This window comes from Hylaeus anthracinus, unplaced genomic scaffold (genome assembly GCF_026225885.1).
Source record: "Hylaeus anthracinus isolate JK02 unplaced genomic scaffold, UHH_iyHylAnth1.0_haploid 11981, whole genome shotgun sequence".
In the NCBI taxonomy this organism is placed as follows: Eukaryota; Metazoa; Arthropoda; class Insecta; order Hymenoptera; family Colletidae; genus Hylaeus; species Hylaeus anthracinus.
The window spans coordinates 1326580-1345000 of NW_026534329.1; the positions used below are offsets into that span (position 1 = coordinate 1326580).

At 39.6% G+C, this 18421-nt stretch overlaps 1 protein-coding gene across 1 annotated transcript in view; it reads right to left on the reverse strand.

Moving 5' to 3' along the window:
- LOC128885565 (dynein axonemal heavy chain 1-like) overlaps window positions 1-18421 on the reverse strand; it is a 77819-nt gene that overhangs the window by 7830 nt on the left and 51568 nt on the right. The window contains exons 18-38 of the mRNA XM_054139664.1: window positions 18072-18226; window positions 17082-17321; window positions 15593-15671; window positions 14669-14882; window positions 14345-14507; window positions 14150-14268; window positions 13443-13648; window positions 12883-13045; window positions 12419-12579; window positions 9130-9345; window positions 8792-9016; window positions 8555-8717; window positions 8297-8466; window positions 7644-7852; window positions 7258-7360; window positions 5577-5705; window positions 2898-3018; window positions 1178-1308; window positions 893-998; window positions 434-588; window positions 155-337 (exon numbers count right to left, since the gene is read on the reverse strand). Of these exons, the coding sequence (XP_053995639.1) occupies window positions 155-337; window positions 434-588; window positions 893-998; window positions 1178-1308; window positions 2898-3018; window positions 5577-5705; window positions 7258-7360; window positions 7644-7852; window positions 8297-8466; window positions 8555-8717; window positions 8792-9016; window positions 9130-9345; window positions 12419-12579; window positions 12883-13045; window positions 13443-13648; window positions 14150-14268; window positions 14345-14507; window positions 14669-14882; window positions 15593-15671; window positions 17082-17321; window positions 18072-18226 (3411 nt within the window). The remainder of the gene's footprint in view (window positions 1-154; window positions 338-433; window positions 589-892; window positions 999-1177; window positions 1309-2897; window positions 3019-5576; window positions 5706-7257; window positions 7361-7643; window positions 7853-8296; window positions 8467-8554; window positions 8718-8791; window positions 9017-9129; window positions 9346-12418; window positions 12580-12882; window positions 13046-13442; window positions 13649-14149; window positions 14269-14344; window positions 14508-14668; window positions 14883-15592; window positions 15672-17081; window positions 17322-18071; window positions 18227-18421) is intronic.

Genomic DNA, 18421 nt, shown 5'->3' on the forward strand with positions numbered 1-18421 from the left:
TCGTTCTCGACGATTATTCAGTCATTTGAGATTCTTTTTTTATCGCAACAAAAACATTACAAACGCTGTGACAGCATGCAATCATGTTTTTATCGAATTATACAAGCCCTCGTCGGGGTTGGCAGAAGAAATTGCTTTTAACGGTAAAGCAAACCTTCGCTGGCTGAAAGTCTGGGTTTTCAATGTAGACCTTCAGTTTATTAATCATTTCTTCCGTGAGATTTTCTTTGTCGTAATTCTCCATCGTGTATAAAAAGTGACCTGGATCCGAGAGCATCAGACTGCCAGGGGTCCAATAATCTAATTTCACTTCTGTGCTGAATTTGCCACTTTCTATCTGCGCGAAATATTGTAGGATTTCCACGTGTAAGAAGCTTGATTTTTATTACTTTGATAGTGGTTGACAGAAAATTGAAGCAATCGACAAGCTAACCCTGTGCGGTTTCACGTTGTTTATGATACAAATAGCTTCGATGACCAAGAGAACGCCTACTGGCGGCCTTCTCATCGCTTTTACTTCCGTGATGTCGTTCCTATTGAGGGCTTTCAGGCTTTTCTCTGCAGCGATCAACATCGGACGTGCCAGACCTGCGGCAAATGGGATATCGATTGTATGATTAACAACGTGACTGCGGAACTCCATACTGGATGCTCGTATGATAGCGTAACGTGGAATTTGCTGAGAATTCGAGAATCGCTCTGTGTGTCTGTGTGTGTGTTTGTGTTTGTAATAGGAAACACTGCTGACCATTAGTAAACGAATTGCATGCGAATGTAGCTTTGAAATATTAAAATCGGAAAATTCGATTAACAAACTTAAAAAGGAAATCACGAAATTTGTTTCGTTCAACATACATGTAGAATTATGGTCATAAAAGGAATACAAACGCACTCAAGTCTGCCTCTGCTTCGTCCCTTATCTTTTGATTCGCTATTTTCATCTTGGCAGCCACGTCCTCTTGCTCCTTCGCCTGTGCTCTCGTCTCCTCTGCCTCGATCTAACAGGGGTGAACAGTGTTTAAGTTATAGTCGCGAAAAGACTGTGAATTATCGTTCAATTTAAAGAGGGCCAATATTATGGTTATTTAATTTCATTGTATTATATTCATAATAACAGCCCTTTTCCATTATCTATCTTATTTGTAATTTGTCATTATTTTCAACTGCCAATACTAACAGTGTCGTGGGTGATTCTTTCGATCATTTTGGCCGTTGCAGCTGCTGCCTTCTCCAACTGCGGTTTCATGTTCGCCAATAATTCTTGCATATGCTTCACCTCGACTTCCGCGCTCGCAAGTTTGTCTAAACCTACGAATGAGAAGAGAATCTATTGAGTGTACAATAGTTCTACACCTAATATGTTAATCTATATTTGACAATAAACATCCTTTGAAGTGTCTACTTTTAATACACGTAGCTACATATTACTTAGATTAGTTATTTATTCTCTTCAGAAAGAATTCCCAAACGGCAATCTTTTCTTTCTTGTTTAATAGTTTGCTTTCCCCCTTGATTAAAAGCGTATCGATTGGTTTGTAGGTACAAGAGGGGGCAAGGTATATTCAATTTTCCGATCGACTTTTCGCCAAGCTCCCGTCGTCATCGGAATTAAATAACGCTTTTTAAAGACTGCTCGTTCTACGTATGCGACAGAGTGAACGGAACATCTGGGCGGAATTTAATTCCGTCATTTACACGCCTGGCTGAGAATTTACGGGAAAATAAAGCGTTCCACTAGTGGACGTCACGATTGTAATAGACACGGGCTTTTTGAATTATTAAGTCAAATCATTCTTGGTAAATCGTGAAATATTCTTACCATGCAACCCACAGCGTTGTTTAGACGAGACCGAAGAAAATTTCTGTCAAATATTTAGCTGAATTGCTTGTTAGAAAAGGTAGTCGCCATTTTCCACAAAAATATTCATTCTAATTATTGAAATTATCTTTGGTTTGACAACGAAACGCGGTAATAAATAGTGCTCGCGTATAGACGGACAAACAATTCTGATTTTCTGGGTCACGCTAATAAAAGAGAATTAGCATCGCTTAAGGGTGATGTCTCAATAGTCAAAGTTTGACAGCAGTCGTAAATCGCGCTAATCAAAGTCGTGGTATAAATGCGTTTCTGTTATTCCAGCAGATTTTTATTTCATTTTCGAACGTCTCCGCAAATTCCGCAGATTCCACTGTTCCCAATCTCAGATTTATATATATATAGCTGGCGAGCAGAGGAGATCGATAGTCCAACGCTGGCACGTATCGCCAACTCGTATTACTGAATCTTTGATTAAGTTATCAGCTCCATAACGAGCCAACCCAGGTCCTTTACCTTTGAGCCGTGGTCGCCTTGAACCTCTTTGGCATTCTGGATCGATATTTTCCAGCCAACTTTTTTTTTCAGTTTAATAATTACTGAACGTATAAACAGTCTATCCTGAGCGATACACTTATTAAAACACAAAGGGCCATAGCATACTTATAATCCACAATTTTTTAAAATTTAATTCACAGATGAAACCGTAACCAGTTCGTCTCGTAACCAACAGAAAAATAAGTTGAACTAAATAAAAAAAATTAATTGAACGCTTTTCAAAGTAATATTTTCAATTTGGTTAAAATTTATGTATACATTTTACGTTTTGACCCAGTTTATTTTATAGATATTAAACATTGATCAACCGTATTTCCGATGGTTAGAGTAAATTCAATGATTGCTTGATTCATTGGATACGGAAGCAAAATATTTATAGCAAATACTGAAATGTAAGTAAAAGTATATCGATGAAAAAATACAATTATCTTGTAAAGAAAGTTGAGTCAGGAGATGATGTCGTTTGCCTTCGTCTACTACAAGTTAAGTGAAATAGAAAAAAATTTAATTTCTCGTCTCGAACCTGTAGACAGTCGACTCTCCGCTGAATGTAACTCGTTTTTCTTCTTCCTTAAGAGATCCCCATAACCGGAAAGTAGTTCCAGGTAGGATGTAGGAGTAACGTAGTTGTGGCGATCCAATTCCTGCGCAATAAAAATTACAGAGTTTAGGTTCCTCGAAACTTCTTCCATTAAGGATACCGTAACTGTCGTTAGAGCAATACAATTTATAGAACAAACTATCTGACACCTTCAACACATCCATTTATCACTTCTTGTCGCCTGTATTTTTTATTCAAAGCCATAAAATACTTGTCTACGATTTAACATTCAAAAATCCAGTCGGAGTTGTAGTATTTAAATAGTTTACCTTCCACTAGTTGAAGTCATTAAAAGTATTAAACGTAAATGTCTCTGAACATCAAATAGAAACGTGCAAATTAAAACCGCGATTAAATTGAACCTCGTAAGCCTTTCACTTAACATTTTCCAAGAGGATTTACCTTTTTTTCAGTTGAACCGTATATCGTGCCTTTTCGTCCTGACACTTTCTACATACTGAATTTATCTCCTAGTTTCTCTTTGCATACTGTCACGTATTGCATGCGGGTATTAAAAAAGTATAACGCAAGTGAAATGCTCGGTGGAATCAAAATTAATCTTTTTCGTCGATGCATGTTTAATAGCGATAATCCGACTTTGTTCTTTCTGTATTCCAGTCCCGCGAACCAACGAAACCATTGGTGACATTTATGGAGAAATATTCTGTTCTTGGTAAATATTATCTTACTTTTATAACAAAGGGGTCTGTTTAATAATTAATTTTGTTCTGAAGGTATCTACCATGAAAATTCATTCAGAGTTTGCTTGTTAGTATAATAAACTAAAGAAAATATACTAAATCAGATTGTTGGCAGTTTATTAATCAGCAATTAAAACTCCCATTATTCCAAAGAACTCCTACGACGCATTTGGCGTCGCTTTTAATGAAACTTAACAGCTTTTTAGAGCAGCCAAACATAAGGCTCCCGTATTTCCCTTCCTGATCCCAGTAATTCAAGCTTAAGGGATTAGGTTACCCTTTAAAAGTTCCAACCCTTAGGCATTATCTTGAAAACGACTGGGGATGTGAACGAGCTCGGGGGACAAATGCTTCGTAGTTTTTAATCCAGGGTAACGTAGTAATAAATTTAGTAAGAAATGCGAAAGTTGTTTGCATCGTGTTGTAATTTGGAAGTTATGAATATTTTTACATAGAAATTAACTTGTTGTACAATATAGTTCAGTATTTTTAATTTGGCTGAACAATGATAGATTATTCTCTTTGTCGGATCAGAAAAATTGTGCATTTCAATTGTTGGATCAGACGTATGGTGGATTTTAGTTACTTTGATAAATAATCAAAGATTCAATTCTATTTGATGCGACATTAATTTTGCACGATGAAATACGACCATATTCTACGTGTCTGACCAATGCCTGATACAATCTACTTCTTTGTTCAGGATTCGTCATAATCCATTTGTCTGCTGAAGGGAGGAGGACTGTGATGGGTAGTTTCCTACACGAATTTGTTATTACACATGTCTTCTTATGAATGATAAAATTATTTGATGTTATTTCTTTTGACATGACATTAATTAAAAGTGACCAGATTTCAGACATACACAGAAGCTTGTCCACGAATCTCCCGCGAACCCTCGAGAATAATATAATTTATTATCGTCCCGCCCACCATTCGTATTTTTCATCCAGAAACAACCACATTTGTCCAAAAATCTTTCCTGCAACTTTACACGTATTTTCCAACTAAAACACATAAACATTTGTCGCGAAATACTCCCCATTCCTCTTGCATCCCCGAGGGTCGAAACTTCTTACGATAATTTCACCCCAGCATGAGTTATACGGATCACAAAAATGAAAAATACACGTGTCTTTTATTTTTGGCAGCTCCACAAACCCCGTAAACTGTCATCAGCAGCTCGCTGAGAAGTCGGTTGAGTATTAAATATGGTACTCGAATCTCATAAGAAGGGATCCATCGGAGATCCCGCGGCGACCCGATATATCTTCGTGCTGGCTCCATTAAATTCACCCTGTCGTGTTTCTAATTTATTGGTCGCAGTAAATAACTCTCCGCGCGACAACGTGAAGCGGCAAAACTTGGAGCCAACGTGAAACGCGATGGATTGAAACCACGGCCATTCTTATACACGGTCGGTTTCACTTCAAAGACTTCGTTTCTGTTCCGCGGCGATCCACTTAGGGGCTTTCGATCGACTCTATTTAGCCGACACCGGCGTTAAACGGGCGGCCAGGAGTCAGTTCCAGAGACGGAAGCTTTTCGAAACGATAATAATTACTTTGTGTGGTGTCAATAAAGGGGAGTCGCTCGCCTTCGATTCTTTTTCTCTCGTTGGTCTTGGAACTTTGTTTGCGCGGTCGCGAGAGCTATTGTGGATACTATCGTATATACACAGGGTGATAGAAAAAAAGGATCTCAGAGGGTTGTAGAACTCATTGAGAGAAGTAAAAAATGCTTAATTAACGTAGGTCCTGAGATCGATACTTTCTTTGTGACAGGTACTCTTACAGCTACAAACGTTCGATTGGGCTTTGTGGTTAGGGATAAGTGATCTAATCGGACACTTATTGAATCATTTTTTTTTCTCTGATCACCCGACCATTCGTCGTTTTACCTTTAGATAAAGATCGCTGGCGTCTATCACACTGGAATGCATGTACTGGCACATTCTCACGATCGATCGCAGGATACCCTCGGTGATGGAGTCGTCTTTGATGTCGGACAGGAATCCCATTGCGACGCTCTGAGAAACAAAAACGCATGGAACGTCAGTATCATCCTGTCGATGGCCTTTTTCGCGTCATCCGGTGTACACGGCCGTCAAAAATGTTGTAATTGTGAAATTGGGATTGTCAGGCATCGACAAAAACAAGCTCCAAGTGGAAAAAGACTATATATGGTCAGACACCGCGTAGCCACCGTAAAAGTAACTCTGAACAAGTGATCGAAAACCTTTGAGCGGCAGTGTATACTTTAAAGCCGACTTGTGGCAAAAGGATTAGCTGTCGATAATGCGAAACGACCTAACCTTCGATCGTGGCTACGTTTAAACCAACGTTAACGGATCGATGGGATAAACGAAGTTTAGAATCGAGTGAAAGATCGTGTATCTCGAAGGATTGACAGTATATTTACAGTAAATCCGCAACACAGAGAGGAAAAGAGTAAATTACAGTTTTTGTAACCACTCCACAAATGCTATGCACGCGTTCGCGGAATAATGATGCTAATTAATGGCAACGTTTAATTGATCGGATGGCGTTATTTCGATATAATCGACGCATAAACGAACCAATTACTCCCCTGTCGTATATTAGTAATCGGTCAAGTTCGTATCGACCGATCAGTGTCATAAATATGCAAGGTATGTCGACAATTACCACGCGATTAATTCGACGTAATTTTACTACCGATAACGTGGTAATTGTTTCATTTAATTTCAAGCTACGTAAACGCTTTCCATATTGCACGTCGGCAATAATATGTAAATTAGCGACTAGCGCGACGAACGAAGATGAAATTCGAAAACTTTTAATGGAATCGCTGCGATATTCATAAAAACTTTTAAAGTTCGGAAAATAACGTTCGTTCCGAATAATTTCTCAGGCAATGTTCCAAGTGATTGGAAACGTTTAACGGCGTTCAAAGTTACGTTAACGGTGGCTACGCGGTGTCTAACTATATACAGTCTGTTTCCACATGGACCTTGCTCTTACTTGTTCTGTGTCTGACCATGAACGTACTAAATTCCCTCAATGCTCAATCTTATATTATCTAACTATTGTAAAATTAAAAAAGCTACATGTGCATGCATGCCTTGGTACCTTTGAAATCCTTGATCCATGCAATAGAACTAGCCATGCTGTCGTATGCGCGGCATGCGACGCAGGAGTTATCAAAGACCTAAAATCCCTTTTCAATATGGATCGTTTTTGAAATGCTAGCCTCTTGTGGACTCGTGAAAGTGATATCGTTGCAAAATATCAGTAGACGTTACACAATAAAGGCCTTTATGGTTGCTGTACAAAGGCGGTTTATCGGGACAACGATTTCCTCCACCCTTGCCGTTTCTTCGGATATCGATCGAAATTAGGAAAGTTTAATTTGGAAAAATGGTGTTTTCCATAACAACGATTATGGTTGACAAGCCCACGTGATAGCGGACAAACACCTATTAACACGTGCATCGCGTACCTAATCTATTCACGATTGAATAGACAGTCTCGTAGAGCATTACTCGCATACGTGATAATGCGGCAACGTAGCCATAAGGGACGGTAAATTACGCTACAAACCTGAAGCGCTGCTTCTGGCCAGGGACAAAACCAATCGATTGTGCAGCAGTTCACCAATGCTGGAAACTGTCGGATGCGAGAACGGAAAAGTTCTCCGATGGGGCTGCGAGTTTACAAAAATCTTTCGTTAACTTGGGTCGCGTCGAGACAATTGGAAGCCAATTTGATAATGGGGCTGTACGTTAATAGCCGTTAGATATGAAATCAAATTGCTCGAATGATTCAATTCATTACGGACCAGTGGAGATCTGAATCAGACACTAATTAATTATGAGGATCTCGTGGTAGGTTAACCTAAATGTTGCAATTCTAAAGAGGATCTGTAAGGTATTATATAAATAAATAGACGTATTCTTGTGCCCCTGAAGTTAAATATACGGTTGTACCTCATAGTGATGACGACATGCAAATTATTTCTGACCGTCTTCACGTAGGCGGAGAAAAGATTGCTCCTATTGATCTGTAGGCCAGCTTCTTGCACGGCGCCCCGCATGGAATGAAATATTTTCTCCATCTCATCCACCTTGTATATGTTCGGTACGTCGCCGTTATTTAAAATACTGTTCAAATCCTCCAGCATCGAGTCGTCTTTTATCTGTAATGAAGCATTATTCAAAATCGGACAGTGCTCTGACAAAGGAACGATGTAAGTGGAATTTAGTTCCTGACGAATGCATTTCCATTTTATTCAGAATTTAGGTCAAGAATAGACTCGTGCTTTCCATAAAAACTATGAAACATCTTAATAACGTTGAAACGACTAAACGTCAGGATTTCCACGAATCAAGACAATTGTTACGTGGAAAAGGATAAAGTAATTTCATTATCCGTCCCGCTGATCCATCCATTAGGCGAATGAGAATTTAAAACACACTCATTTGGGGCAAGTACTTGAAATGCAAATTTTCTAGGGCATATTTGTAAGCGAAGTCCGCTTTGAGGTAAATTCAATCCAAGGGGACGAATTCGGTGAAATGGATCCGCGAATAAAATGTGATTGGCAGGGAATCGGGTATGGAAATTCGATTGGCTGACGTGCCTGCGTGTCTGAGAATAAAAAGACCATAAGTTGATTTTGCACTCCAGCCTTCATCAACGTGTTCTTAATGTCGTCGCGCCAATCGTTTGAGGTGTAAGTTCCGCTGAGCTCTATTTGAAAGCAGTTGTAGTCTTGCATGTGTGTAGCGAGCCTCGTTAAACTTTGTCGACCTAATTTTTAGAATGGTCCACGTTTAGACATAAACAACGGTTTCACTCTGTTTGCATTGCTATATATGCGATACTTTTTTTGCATTACCTGATCCCCCCATCCCCAAAAGGAGGGCGTTTCCACGTGGCTGTCGCAGGACTCGATTGATCCTGCAGATATGATCTATTGCATCCTGGAAAAGCACGAGATTCATGGGGGACGTTGTCGTAGCGTTATAATCTTCCAGGAATTCGTCCAATATTTTCTCCATCTACAATAGAAATCGCTATACCAGAAACGTGATGGAAAACGTAAGTGTGACAATGGAGAGAAATAGATACGTGCTTTTTTCCCGTCGGTTATCTGCTCGTATTCCCTGCTCGTTCCACAAAAATCGCCGTAAAATAATACTGCGTCTCCGATCACTATGTCAGGATCACTCTCGAAGGTATCCTTGATGATATTTCTCAGGAGATCGTCGAACCATTTACGATCGGTATCGTTGATCAAACGGTCGCTGAACACCCTCAGATTCTCGTGGTACCAAAGCAACAGCAACTTTTCACGATGCTGCAAAAAGCAACATTTTTTATCATTTAATTGTAAACTTTTAAACAATATTCTTTCACTTTGATGTTCATTATTTCATCGTTTAATTTTCGTTTCGTAAACGAGAAACTAACCTCGATCTTCGTTGGGTTCATCATGAGCATCCCTTGAAACACTTTGCTGAGATCACGGAGATTGAAAGTGTAATGGGACTTATGAGGGGTTGGCAGCAATTCGTTGCTTATCGTGGTGAACACATTCAGCGTTGTGTCAACGAACGTATTCAGCATGTGTCCAAAACCCTTCGTAACGGACAGCCACGAGTGCAAAATTGTGCCGAAGATGTGTCTCTGGCGTAACGATAAAACACCAAATTATTAATTGTTTATTCTAGCCTTTAAATGTTTCAAGATACAACATTAATCCTTTTTCTGGAAAAGTTAGTACTTTTAGTACAAATTTTACCCTTGAAGCTTATTAAATTTCGTACACAACTATTTTGATGAAATTGTAATCGTAATCGTAAGCTGTTTAAATAACGAGATACGCTGTCGCAACACCTCGTACATAGTTAAAATGACAGCAATGAGGAATTAAGTACGCAATCCCAGAGAGACGAGGAAGAAAGATAGGAGAGTGAATGTGTTACTAGGTAATAAAGTATTACGCCCAGTCTCTCCTATTTTCGCTATTTACACCTCTCGGGTCTAGTTTCACGCGTCTTTTCCTTCCCAGCTGGCTCTCAACCACCATTTTCCCAAATGCATAGTTTCGCTCGTTTTATCTTTCCCGACCACAAGCACACATGCTTCTCTCTTGCAACTAAATAAACTCCCTAAGCTCTTTTACATGATACTCTTCAACTAGTTCAACAATTTGAGAACAGTGTCATTTATCGTAGCGATCTGTTACCTCACATTTTATTCATTTATTTACTTAATTCCATTTCCTATATTTATTTCTTTATTTCGTTAACGAATAATACTGCAATTTTCATCTGCGTTATAAACTGGAATGCATGTTTAATCACAAGTATGCGCGTCACATTTATTTCCAAGAATGCACGAGATTTTGCATGGAATGACAAGAGCTCCAAGTAAAAGAAAAAGAATGGCGACTGGTGTGTGTTCGTATTTCACGTCAGAGAGATTAAATTGTGCAGCCTTATACGTATGAATTCATCGAATTTAAGATCTGTTTAAAGTCTCAGTCCGAATAATTCGCAGGCAGTTGAACTTCTTACACCAAAGCCTTTCGAGATACGATTTCCAACCCCTAGCGTGGCCGTCTTCGAACCAAGTAGGGTCGTGAAAGAAAAACGGAAACTTCAGCATCCATTTTTCTTAAGATCATTCGCTCCCGCGCGATGAACCATCGTAGATTTTGTACCACGGTTCCCAAGATACCCCGTGTATGTCATCGGTGCCTCGCTTTCCGAACATCTCGTGTTTCCATTTCCTCTGTGTTTTCTGCTCGACGAGGCGCGCGTTCCCGCGTAGAAAATGTCTCCTGCTTGGTTCCACGGACGTTGAAACATTCCGTAATTTGAATTTCTCGAGAAATGGGGAGGAAAAATTCCAGCTAAGGGCCGCGTACATTCGCATACTCGCACGAGTCGTCACGGGCGCAAGTTCCCAAGGCTTAAACGGTCGCCCGCCCTCCGATCGACCTTGCCCCGAACCCTTTAAAGCGTGCACGGGGGGTGAAAAAGAGATTCCCTCTACGGTGGCTACGCAGGGGTATTTACGGTCCCTTGTTATTGGTCGAGCAGCTGATTAAGATAAATTATGGCTCGGCGTCGGACACGATTTACGAGACCTAATTGCACACCGCGAGAGGGTAGGAGGACAAACATTGGCCACGATCGGCACTGTCAGTCTTTTTCAGGAGCGCCAATTATTCCACGTGGGCGTGGATTGACGACTCGATGGAATAAAACTGGAAAGCGAGAGCAACACCGCTCTGGAACTTGCCTTGGGAGTCCTTTCGTCTTCGAGAAACCGACGAACAATTCCTGTTTCTTTGATCCTCCACGAATGGAATTTTCTAACTAAATTAGTCACTTACGAGGAGAACAGCGTACAAGTTTTTACGAGAAGTCGACCAGACGCTTAATGGGAGCCATCGTGCAGAGAATCATCGGGATGATGGCTACCGAGAATTATAGAGAACTCTGTTTAATAAAATAACGCACAGTTAGAATTGTAACCAAACGAAGGTATTCTAGAAATCATTTCGCTCTGGATGATGATTATATGATATGTTTCTTCTAATATAATATACACGTGACTTAAAATTCAACATCACATAAGGACCTCTGTCGTCGAGAGATAAACGAATTTATCTCAGGCTGTCGACCGCAAAAAGCGTAACAAGAGATTTCGTGCACGTCGTAAAAAGATAATAAAACGTCACACCCTCCGAGCCAGCGAAGGGATATTGTCCAGCTTTATTGTCGGCGCCTCGGTGAACTTATTCCAACACACTTCACCATGTGGATGTTTCTTCGCGCGAAGTAGCGACTGTAAATAGTTGAACGCGAAGCAGACTAGAGCATTCCCGAGATCAGTCTTTTTGTACAGTCGGCAGTAAAAGATTTTGTGCACTCCACAAATTGCGACGCGTGGACAATGGGTATTGAATTGTAAAACTGTTACTAAAATTTGTATTCGTGAATACAAAAGAGTTAACACCTGCTAACGTTAACCAAAGATGACTTTGTTATACTACATATTACTATTAAGTAGGAAACTGTGAAGTGTCGTAACTTGGAATTAAGTCGCTCGATTTGATTCTAACAAAATTCAAATTGAAGAGCTGAATTTCTACTATTTAATAGATAGTTTTCATCATTAGGAATCCATTCTCTCTTGCTTTTCAATTATTTTTATACGATTATGTACCACGCGATTGTTACTCCAATGTTGAGCGACAGCCTGATGAAGTTTAAATTCGAAAATGTGTCCAAAGTAACCCCACAAGTTGTAATTGGAAGTCATTTTGGAGTTGAATGGGGATACGTAGACTTGTATGGCAGACTGTACATCGGAAAGGCCAACTTTAGATGCAAAAGGTTGAAAAACAAAGTTTGAAGTGGTGTAGTTTGAGAGATTTTAGACCGTGATTGCTAAACGCAAAGCTCTGACATGGTCCACGAGACGAAGATAAATTATTCTCGTTTCTCCTTCTTTTTCTTTCGCACAACCCATTAGGCGTGCGACGCCCCGTGTATGGGAAACTTTTGAAAATTTATTTTTGACGGATCGTTCGTCGATACGTCGTCGTATAGTAAATTAATAACGATGGTTACATCCTGACATTTGATGGTTAAACTGTCTGCTGCCTCTCGATCGTTACTAACGACTTCCTCGGGGTAGTAAGTCGGTAGTCGGTTAATCGATCAAAGAATGGCTCATGAATTACCTTGGCGTCGTCCTCCATTTCCGGGAACGCAATGAAATGGAAATGTCGCAACAGTCTGGCGGTTATTGGGTTCCTACCGCCTCCTGGTGGTCCCATCGCGCCCACAAAATTTACGTCCTCGATTCGTCTGAACGACCCGATCTCCTCCAAGTCGTACCAACCTGAAACGTTCGTCGTTCATTTCATTTACTCTTCTATTCTATAGTATTCCTTTATTAAAAGTACCATTTATCTTCAGTGAGCGTTAATCGAACACCAACACATGATTGCGATCGTCCCTTGAACGCTGCTAGCCTGGTCACTTTAGATTCGATTATGATAATGTTTTTATCAAGTATTTACGCGTATACTTTCATTCAAAGTCGTTAAAAATAACGAGTAAAATATTTCACAGTTGCGCGAATATTTTACATGTTCTGACATGTGTAATGGAAACAGTTGAAAATCGTAAAGAATACATTTACCTTGAAAATCCATAAACTGCCGAATCAACTCAATAGGCGGCTGAGCACCGTACGTATCGAGAGCAGGCATGTTCAAGTCGTCGACGAAGAAAACTTGTTTCCTTAAGAGCGGTGGCCCGTAAACGTCTCTTCGTCTCTTGGTTAACTTTTCATCGATCAAATCCTTTTTCAAAAAACCGTAAACAATTTAACTTTCTCGCCCTTAAAGTAGCCCATCCGACAGGCACTTACAGTCCTAGGGGAACTCTTTGTTCTCTCTTTGCTTGTAAAACATTCTTTACAAGAGTTTATCAAATTACCAAAAACACATGTAGCATTGAACGTTGAATTACTTGCGTTCTTAAAGTACATTACAAATATGTGAAAAAGTTATATATTAAATCAGACTGTAAAATTTACACTTTTATTTCGTTATCGAATAAAAAAAAAATGAAATTTTTAATCAACGTGTACATTTGCCTTGCAAATACTCTCGACAGATTTCGCGAATGGAATGCATGATGGGTTAAACGGTTATTCTCTGGATATTGGATGTTTGTATAACGAGTTTTATGGCGCACCTGGGTCTGATTGGCAGTAGTTCGCGCGGAAAACGTGATAAAATCGCAAATAAATTTCTTAGGCATGTTCCGGGAGAGCTTCCCAGCTACGGTTAAAGTCTTTCCGCTTCCGGTGGGTCCGACGCACAGCACGTTCGAGTCGTTGATCAGCAAATAACCCAGCAAAGACGCGCTTCTTACACTGTCCATTGTAGGTACCTCGATGTCTACCATGAACGATAAACTCTTTCGTTGCAATATTAGGTGTAGAACTTATGTATATGTAACAGTAAACGTTATTCATATCCACTGCCACTCAATTTACCCTTTTCTAAATCAGTGAATTCCCAAGCTATTTATAAGTAACACGACATTGCAGTTAGACCATGTGGTGTACGTTGATTCGGCGTTTAAATACATAATGGAAAGAGGACGTTTTAGATGGGTCAATGTAGGATGAGCTGCTAAATAATGCAGCCTCCGCAGAGTCTGTAATGTCATTCTAGTCGTTACCTCGAGCAGTGTATAAATATCCTTTCTAAATTATTTCGGATCAAGGGAAGTTTAATGAACGGAAATTTCTGAAAATTTCTCGATTATATATAAATATTATCAAAAATAGGAAGAAACATTTTATAAACTGTACGTTTTGTACACCTACAGACCTTTCCTACATCAATTAATCCAGCTACCTTCACACTCGCGATCGATTACATTGGAAAATTTACCTGCGTACTTCGTCTCTGGAGTAATCGTGATCGGCGAGATATCGTCTAACCAATTGTACCACCTGGGCGGTACGGGATCCTGACTATCGATCATATCGGTGAAACCACCGTCGTGCAGTCTAAACAGATGAACATTCAAGACTATCAGAACAAAGGACGACGCAACTGCATCGCGTTGTTCAACGCTTTGATCACCTGTAATCGAACACCAAGCCATGCTCGGGAAACGGCAGGTCGTGTTGATGAATATTCTGGACGTTTCTGATCCATTCGCTGAACATACGACGACTGTTGTAGTCGCTGCTTGCACCCACGCTCCAAACGGCCGCGAAAGCTGCCCAGGGCGAGAGCAAATCGGCTAAAAACGATCAATGGACGGATTCGAATTTGAATTTGATGTAGTGCGAAACTTGGAGAATGAAATTATTGTGGGGTGACTTTGACACGAGAAGAGACCTTTAGAATATGTGAATTAGAAATATCCTTGATCTTGAAAATTTATACAAAAAAGTGTCTTACGAATAAGATTTTGAAAAGGAGCTGCTGGGGGTGGTTTCCCATCGCGACCAGCCATCGGCCCGATACGGAAGTTCATCAAATTTATGTAAGACTGGACAATTCCAGAATCCACGGTGCCCACAATTTCTCTCAAGTTGCTGCGCAGAATCTTCAAACCAGGAAGTAGATAGTGACTCGTCAGTTCAGCGATTCTGTCCACGTAATCAGCCATGTTCTGCAATTGAACATTTTTCCACGTAAATTCTCTTCGTTAGAGAGATAATTTCATCCCTCGTAAATAATTAAACCACATCGATTCCTCGCGCGATTAATTATCCAAAATGCTACACCTAATTCTACCAGGAAGATCTCTTACGATTCGATTTAATGAATAATTCTGTGGAAGATGAATGCTTCAACTAAGGGAAATCGAATCCTTCGTAAATAATGCGTTTTAATTAAAATTCTGTGTCCTAATATATCTAAATTAATCAAAACTGAGCGACGCTGGAAAATGAAAAATGACGAAACAATAATCTATTTAGAGAAGTAACTCTTTGGGCGTGATGGAACGTTCTTCCTTTGGAGGGACAATGCAATTAACCTGTAAGTGAATTAGAAACGGAGTGCAACGCCTTCAGAGTTTAACGAAACTATAATTGCATTTACTCCGAATGTACGTGCAAAACTTGGGTCTTAAAATTAGAAAATCGATGAGGCGGGCAGGGAATTAGAATCGTTATGCTTGATAAGGTGAATGCCCTTGGAATTGGATTATTCGAAAATACTACTATGAAAATTCTAAATAATTCAAATTGGAAGAGTAATGTGGTTGCTATTAACAGAGTAGAGTATTGAGTAGAGGTACAGTATAAATTTAGTTGCTGCTATTTTTCAGAGTCTTTAACGCCAGGATTAGCTAGCATCGATTGATAAAGTACTCACTCGTGGCAGTGATTTCAGCCAGCAATTAATAATCGGTTCGAGGCCCAGACCCTCCGGTTCCAAGTACACCATCCCGCATCTGAGGGGATGAGATAAAATGCATGCAATTAATTTCTTAGTTAATACTGCAGAGCACTGTTTAGCTTTTGCACGCTATCTATCATCAACTCACTGTTTCATGGCGATCGATTCTACTAAATGAATTTGAATTCCTCTTTTTAAAGAAAAACTTATGTTACAAAACTGCATAGAGTTAATTAATTGTTTGTTTAGGAAAAATAAATTTCATTTTTTCCTACATATAAATTTTTAAATAAAATCTCGGAGCATCTCAAGCTTGAAGGTTAAGCATTTCCTTCGATCATGGCCATTTATTATGGCCGGATGTGTTCACTTATTTTCAGCCGTACACGTTTCATATTTTATTTATAGCCATCGATGATTGATGCGAACAGCAGTTCGAGGCGATTCGATTATACGAAACTCGAATTTATTTCGTGCTTGGCTTTGACTTCCGATAACGGCTGTATCTCGCGGAAGGGGATGAAAAACATCGTGCAGAATTGAAACATACTTCGAAACATCTTACCGTGGATCATTAATGATATCTCAATATAAGATGAATTTAACCATACCATTCCGTCACAGTTGGATTCCTTGCAGCGACAAAGTTTGAACAGTTTGAAATGTTCGAGAAATTTCGAAAATTTAGATTTGTATAATTACTTTCGAACAAAGTATCGTGGGAGGAAAATATTTAACAGGTTTTCTCTAAAGTAAATCTCTCGCTTAAATAATAAAACGAAATAAAACGAATTTTATGGAACTGTTAATTTATCAGAAACTGATGGAAAATACCCTTTCTAAATAATAATTCGTCCTTTGTACTAATTATAGTAACGTCATTATGTTGTTAAATATTACTCAAGCTTCCTAAACGTTTAAGAAATTCTTTCCCTTCTTCTTGTCTGTATACTAAATTCCATGTTTTAATTAAATGACAATAATGGACGCCTCACTGATGCTATTAGCATTGAAAATTTCAGCATTCTAATTAAATAATGGAGTGCCATTTAGAGTGAACGAACGATAAAATTGCAAACCGTGAGTGTACCTTCACTCAACTGATCAAATTTAATTCAAGAGATTATCCTCTTTAGAATCAACCCGTCGAACAGTGATACGAAATGAAACCATTGCGAAATTTATACATAAAATTATGAACCTCCAAGTCAGTGATGCCATATGGAGTCATCGGTCCAGAAAGGATTAGGACGAATGAGAGGTACATTCCCCTAAAAGAATATAAGCTTTCCAGGGCTATGAGTAACCGCCCATGAAACGTAAGCGAAAGACTACGTTTTACGTCGCTGGCAGATGGTGCGCAGTCTATGAGACGTATTTTTACGTCTCCCACGAATATAGTGTTAATATACTACCGTTTTATGGCCCACAGCCATTTCCTCCCACTTGAACTTGAGCGCTATACCTTGACACAGTGGCTGGCGAGGCCACCCTCAGATCAGCGACTTCGAACATCATCGTCATCGTTGGTAGAATTTTCATTATCTCCCCAGAGGTCAGACAGAGCTTTTTGTTGTCGTCCAGCACCGTGTTCATGTTTTCGATCCAAAGAGCGTCGACTGGACCATCGAACACGTACCAGCGCTTGTTGTCATCGTCCATGGCTATTCCAGCCCTCAGCAGGGTTGAGAAAATGCCATCGGTCCTGGAGGGCAGAACAAAAGTCTAGAGTACAATAGAATTGGGTATTGTGGTTTCTGTGTGTTATATTCAATCTTAGCTCACGTCTAAGGAGAAGTTTGCTCGGACAGCCTGAGTGGCTAATCCATCAGCTAAACCATGTGGGAAGTGACAACATATCTTTAATTATTTTATTTTTAAGTGACAAATCTGGAGAGTTTATTGTGTAATTCATAAGACACGACTGTGTTCCTAGAGTTAAATTCTGGAGATGTAATCTAAGGTCCTCATCAACCCCTAGCGTACTCCTTCGCTTTATTAAAGGTGTCAGGACCATCATCAATAACAGCGTGTTTTCAAACCTTCCGGTGAATCTATGAAACTACATGGTATGCACATTTGAAAGCCAGTAACAATACTAATTGAAAGAAAGTAGGTCGAGAAAGCCTCCGCAAGATCTGATTGCACGATCTACTATGGAAGCAAAATGATTGATGCTTTCCTTGCGAATATACACTATCGATAGAACATGGTTTCCATTTTAGTGCTGTGATTTATGCATCATGTACAGTGTCAGTATGTTCATAGGCTCTAATTCCTGCTAAACGTGTGAATTATTTCCTCGAAGGGCAAGATTCCTTCGTCCCCGATACCTACGTAGTTTAATTCGAATTCCATTCCAGATGCTGGTGACGTTTTAAAAATAAGAAACGAACAGAGTTCCATAGAAAATCGCAGAAAGGCTAGTTTCACGTTAGTTCAAAAATTCGCTCACCATTCTCGCGTATTCAGATCGTATTCCCCGTACAGCTGCCCCATAGTAATCGATTTTGGATTTAACACGTGCGTGATCACGGGCGTGAACGGCCTTCCGCTGGGCTGTAGCTTACCTTTCAATTTCGTCGAGGCTTCTTTCAGCACTTGATAGCACTGTAGGAAATAAAAATATCTCAGATAGAATATAAACGTCGCTTTTAAAGAAATGGAGTATAGATTACTATTATACACTTCGCTATATTTAAAGTGCGATTGCACTTCTAAAACTAAATAAAACTATGTGGTCTTTTTTTGTAGATCGTCTTCTTGGTTTATTTTACTCCTAGTAGGTATAATTTTCCCATTCAT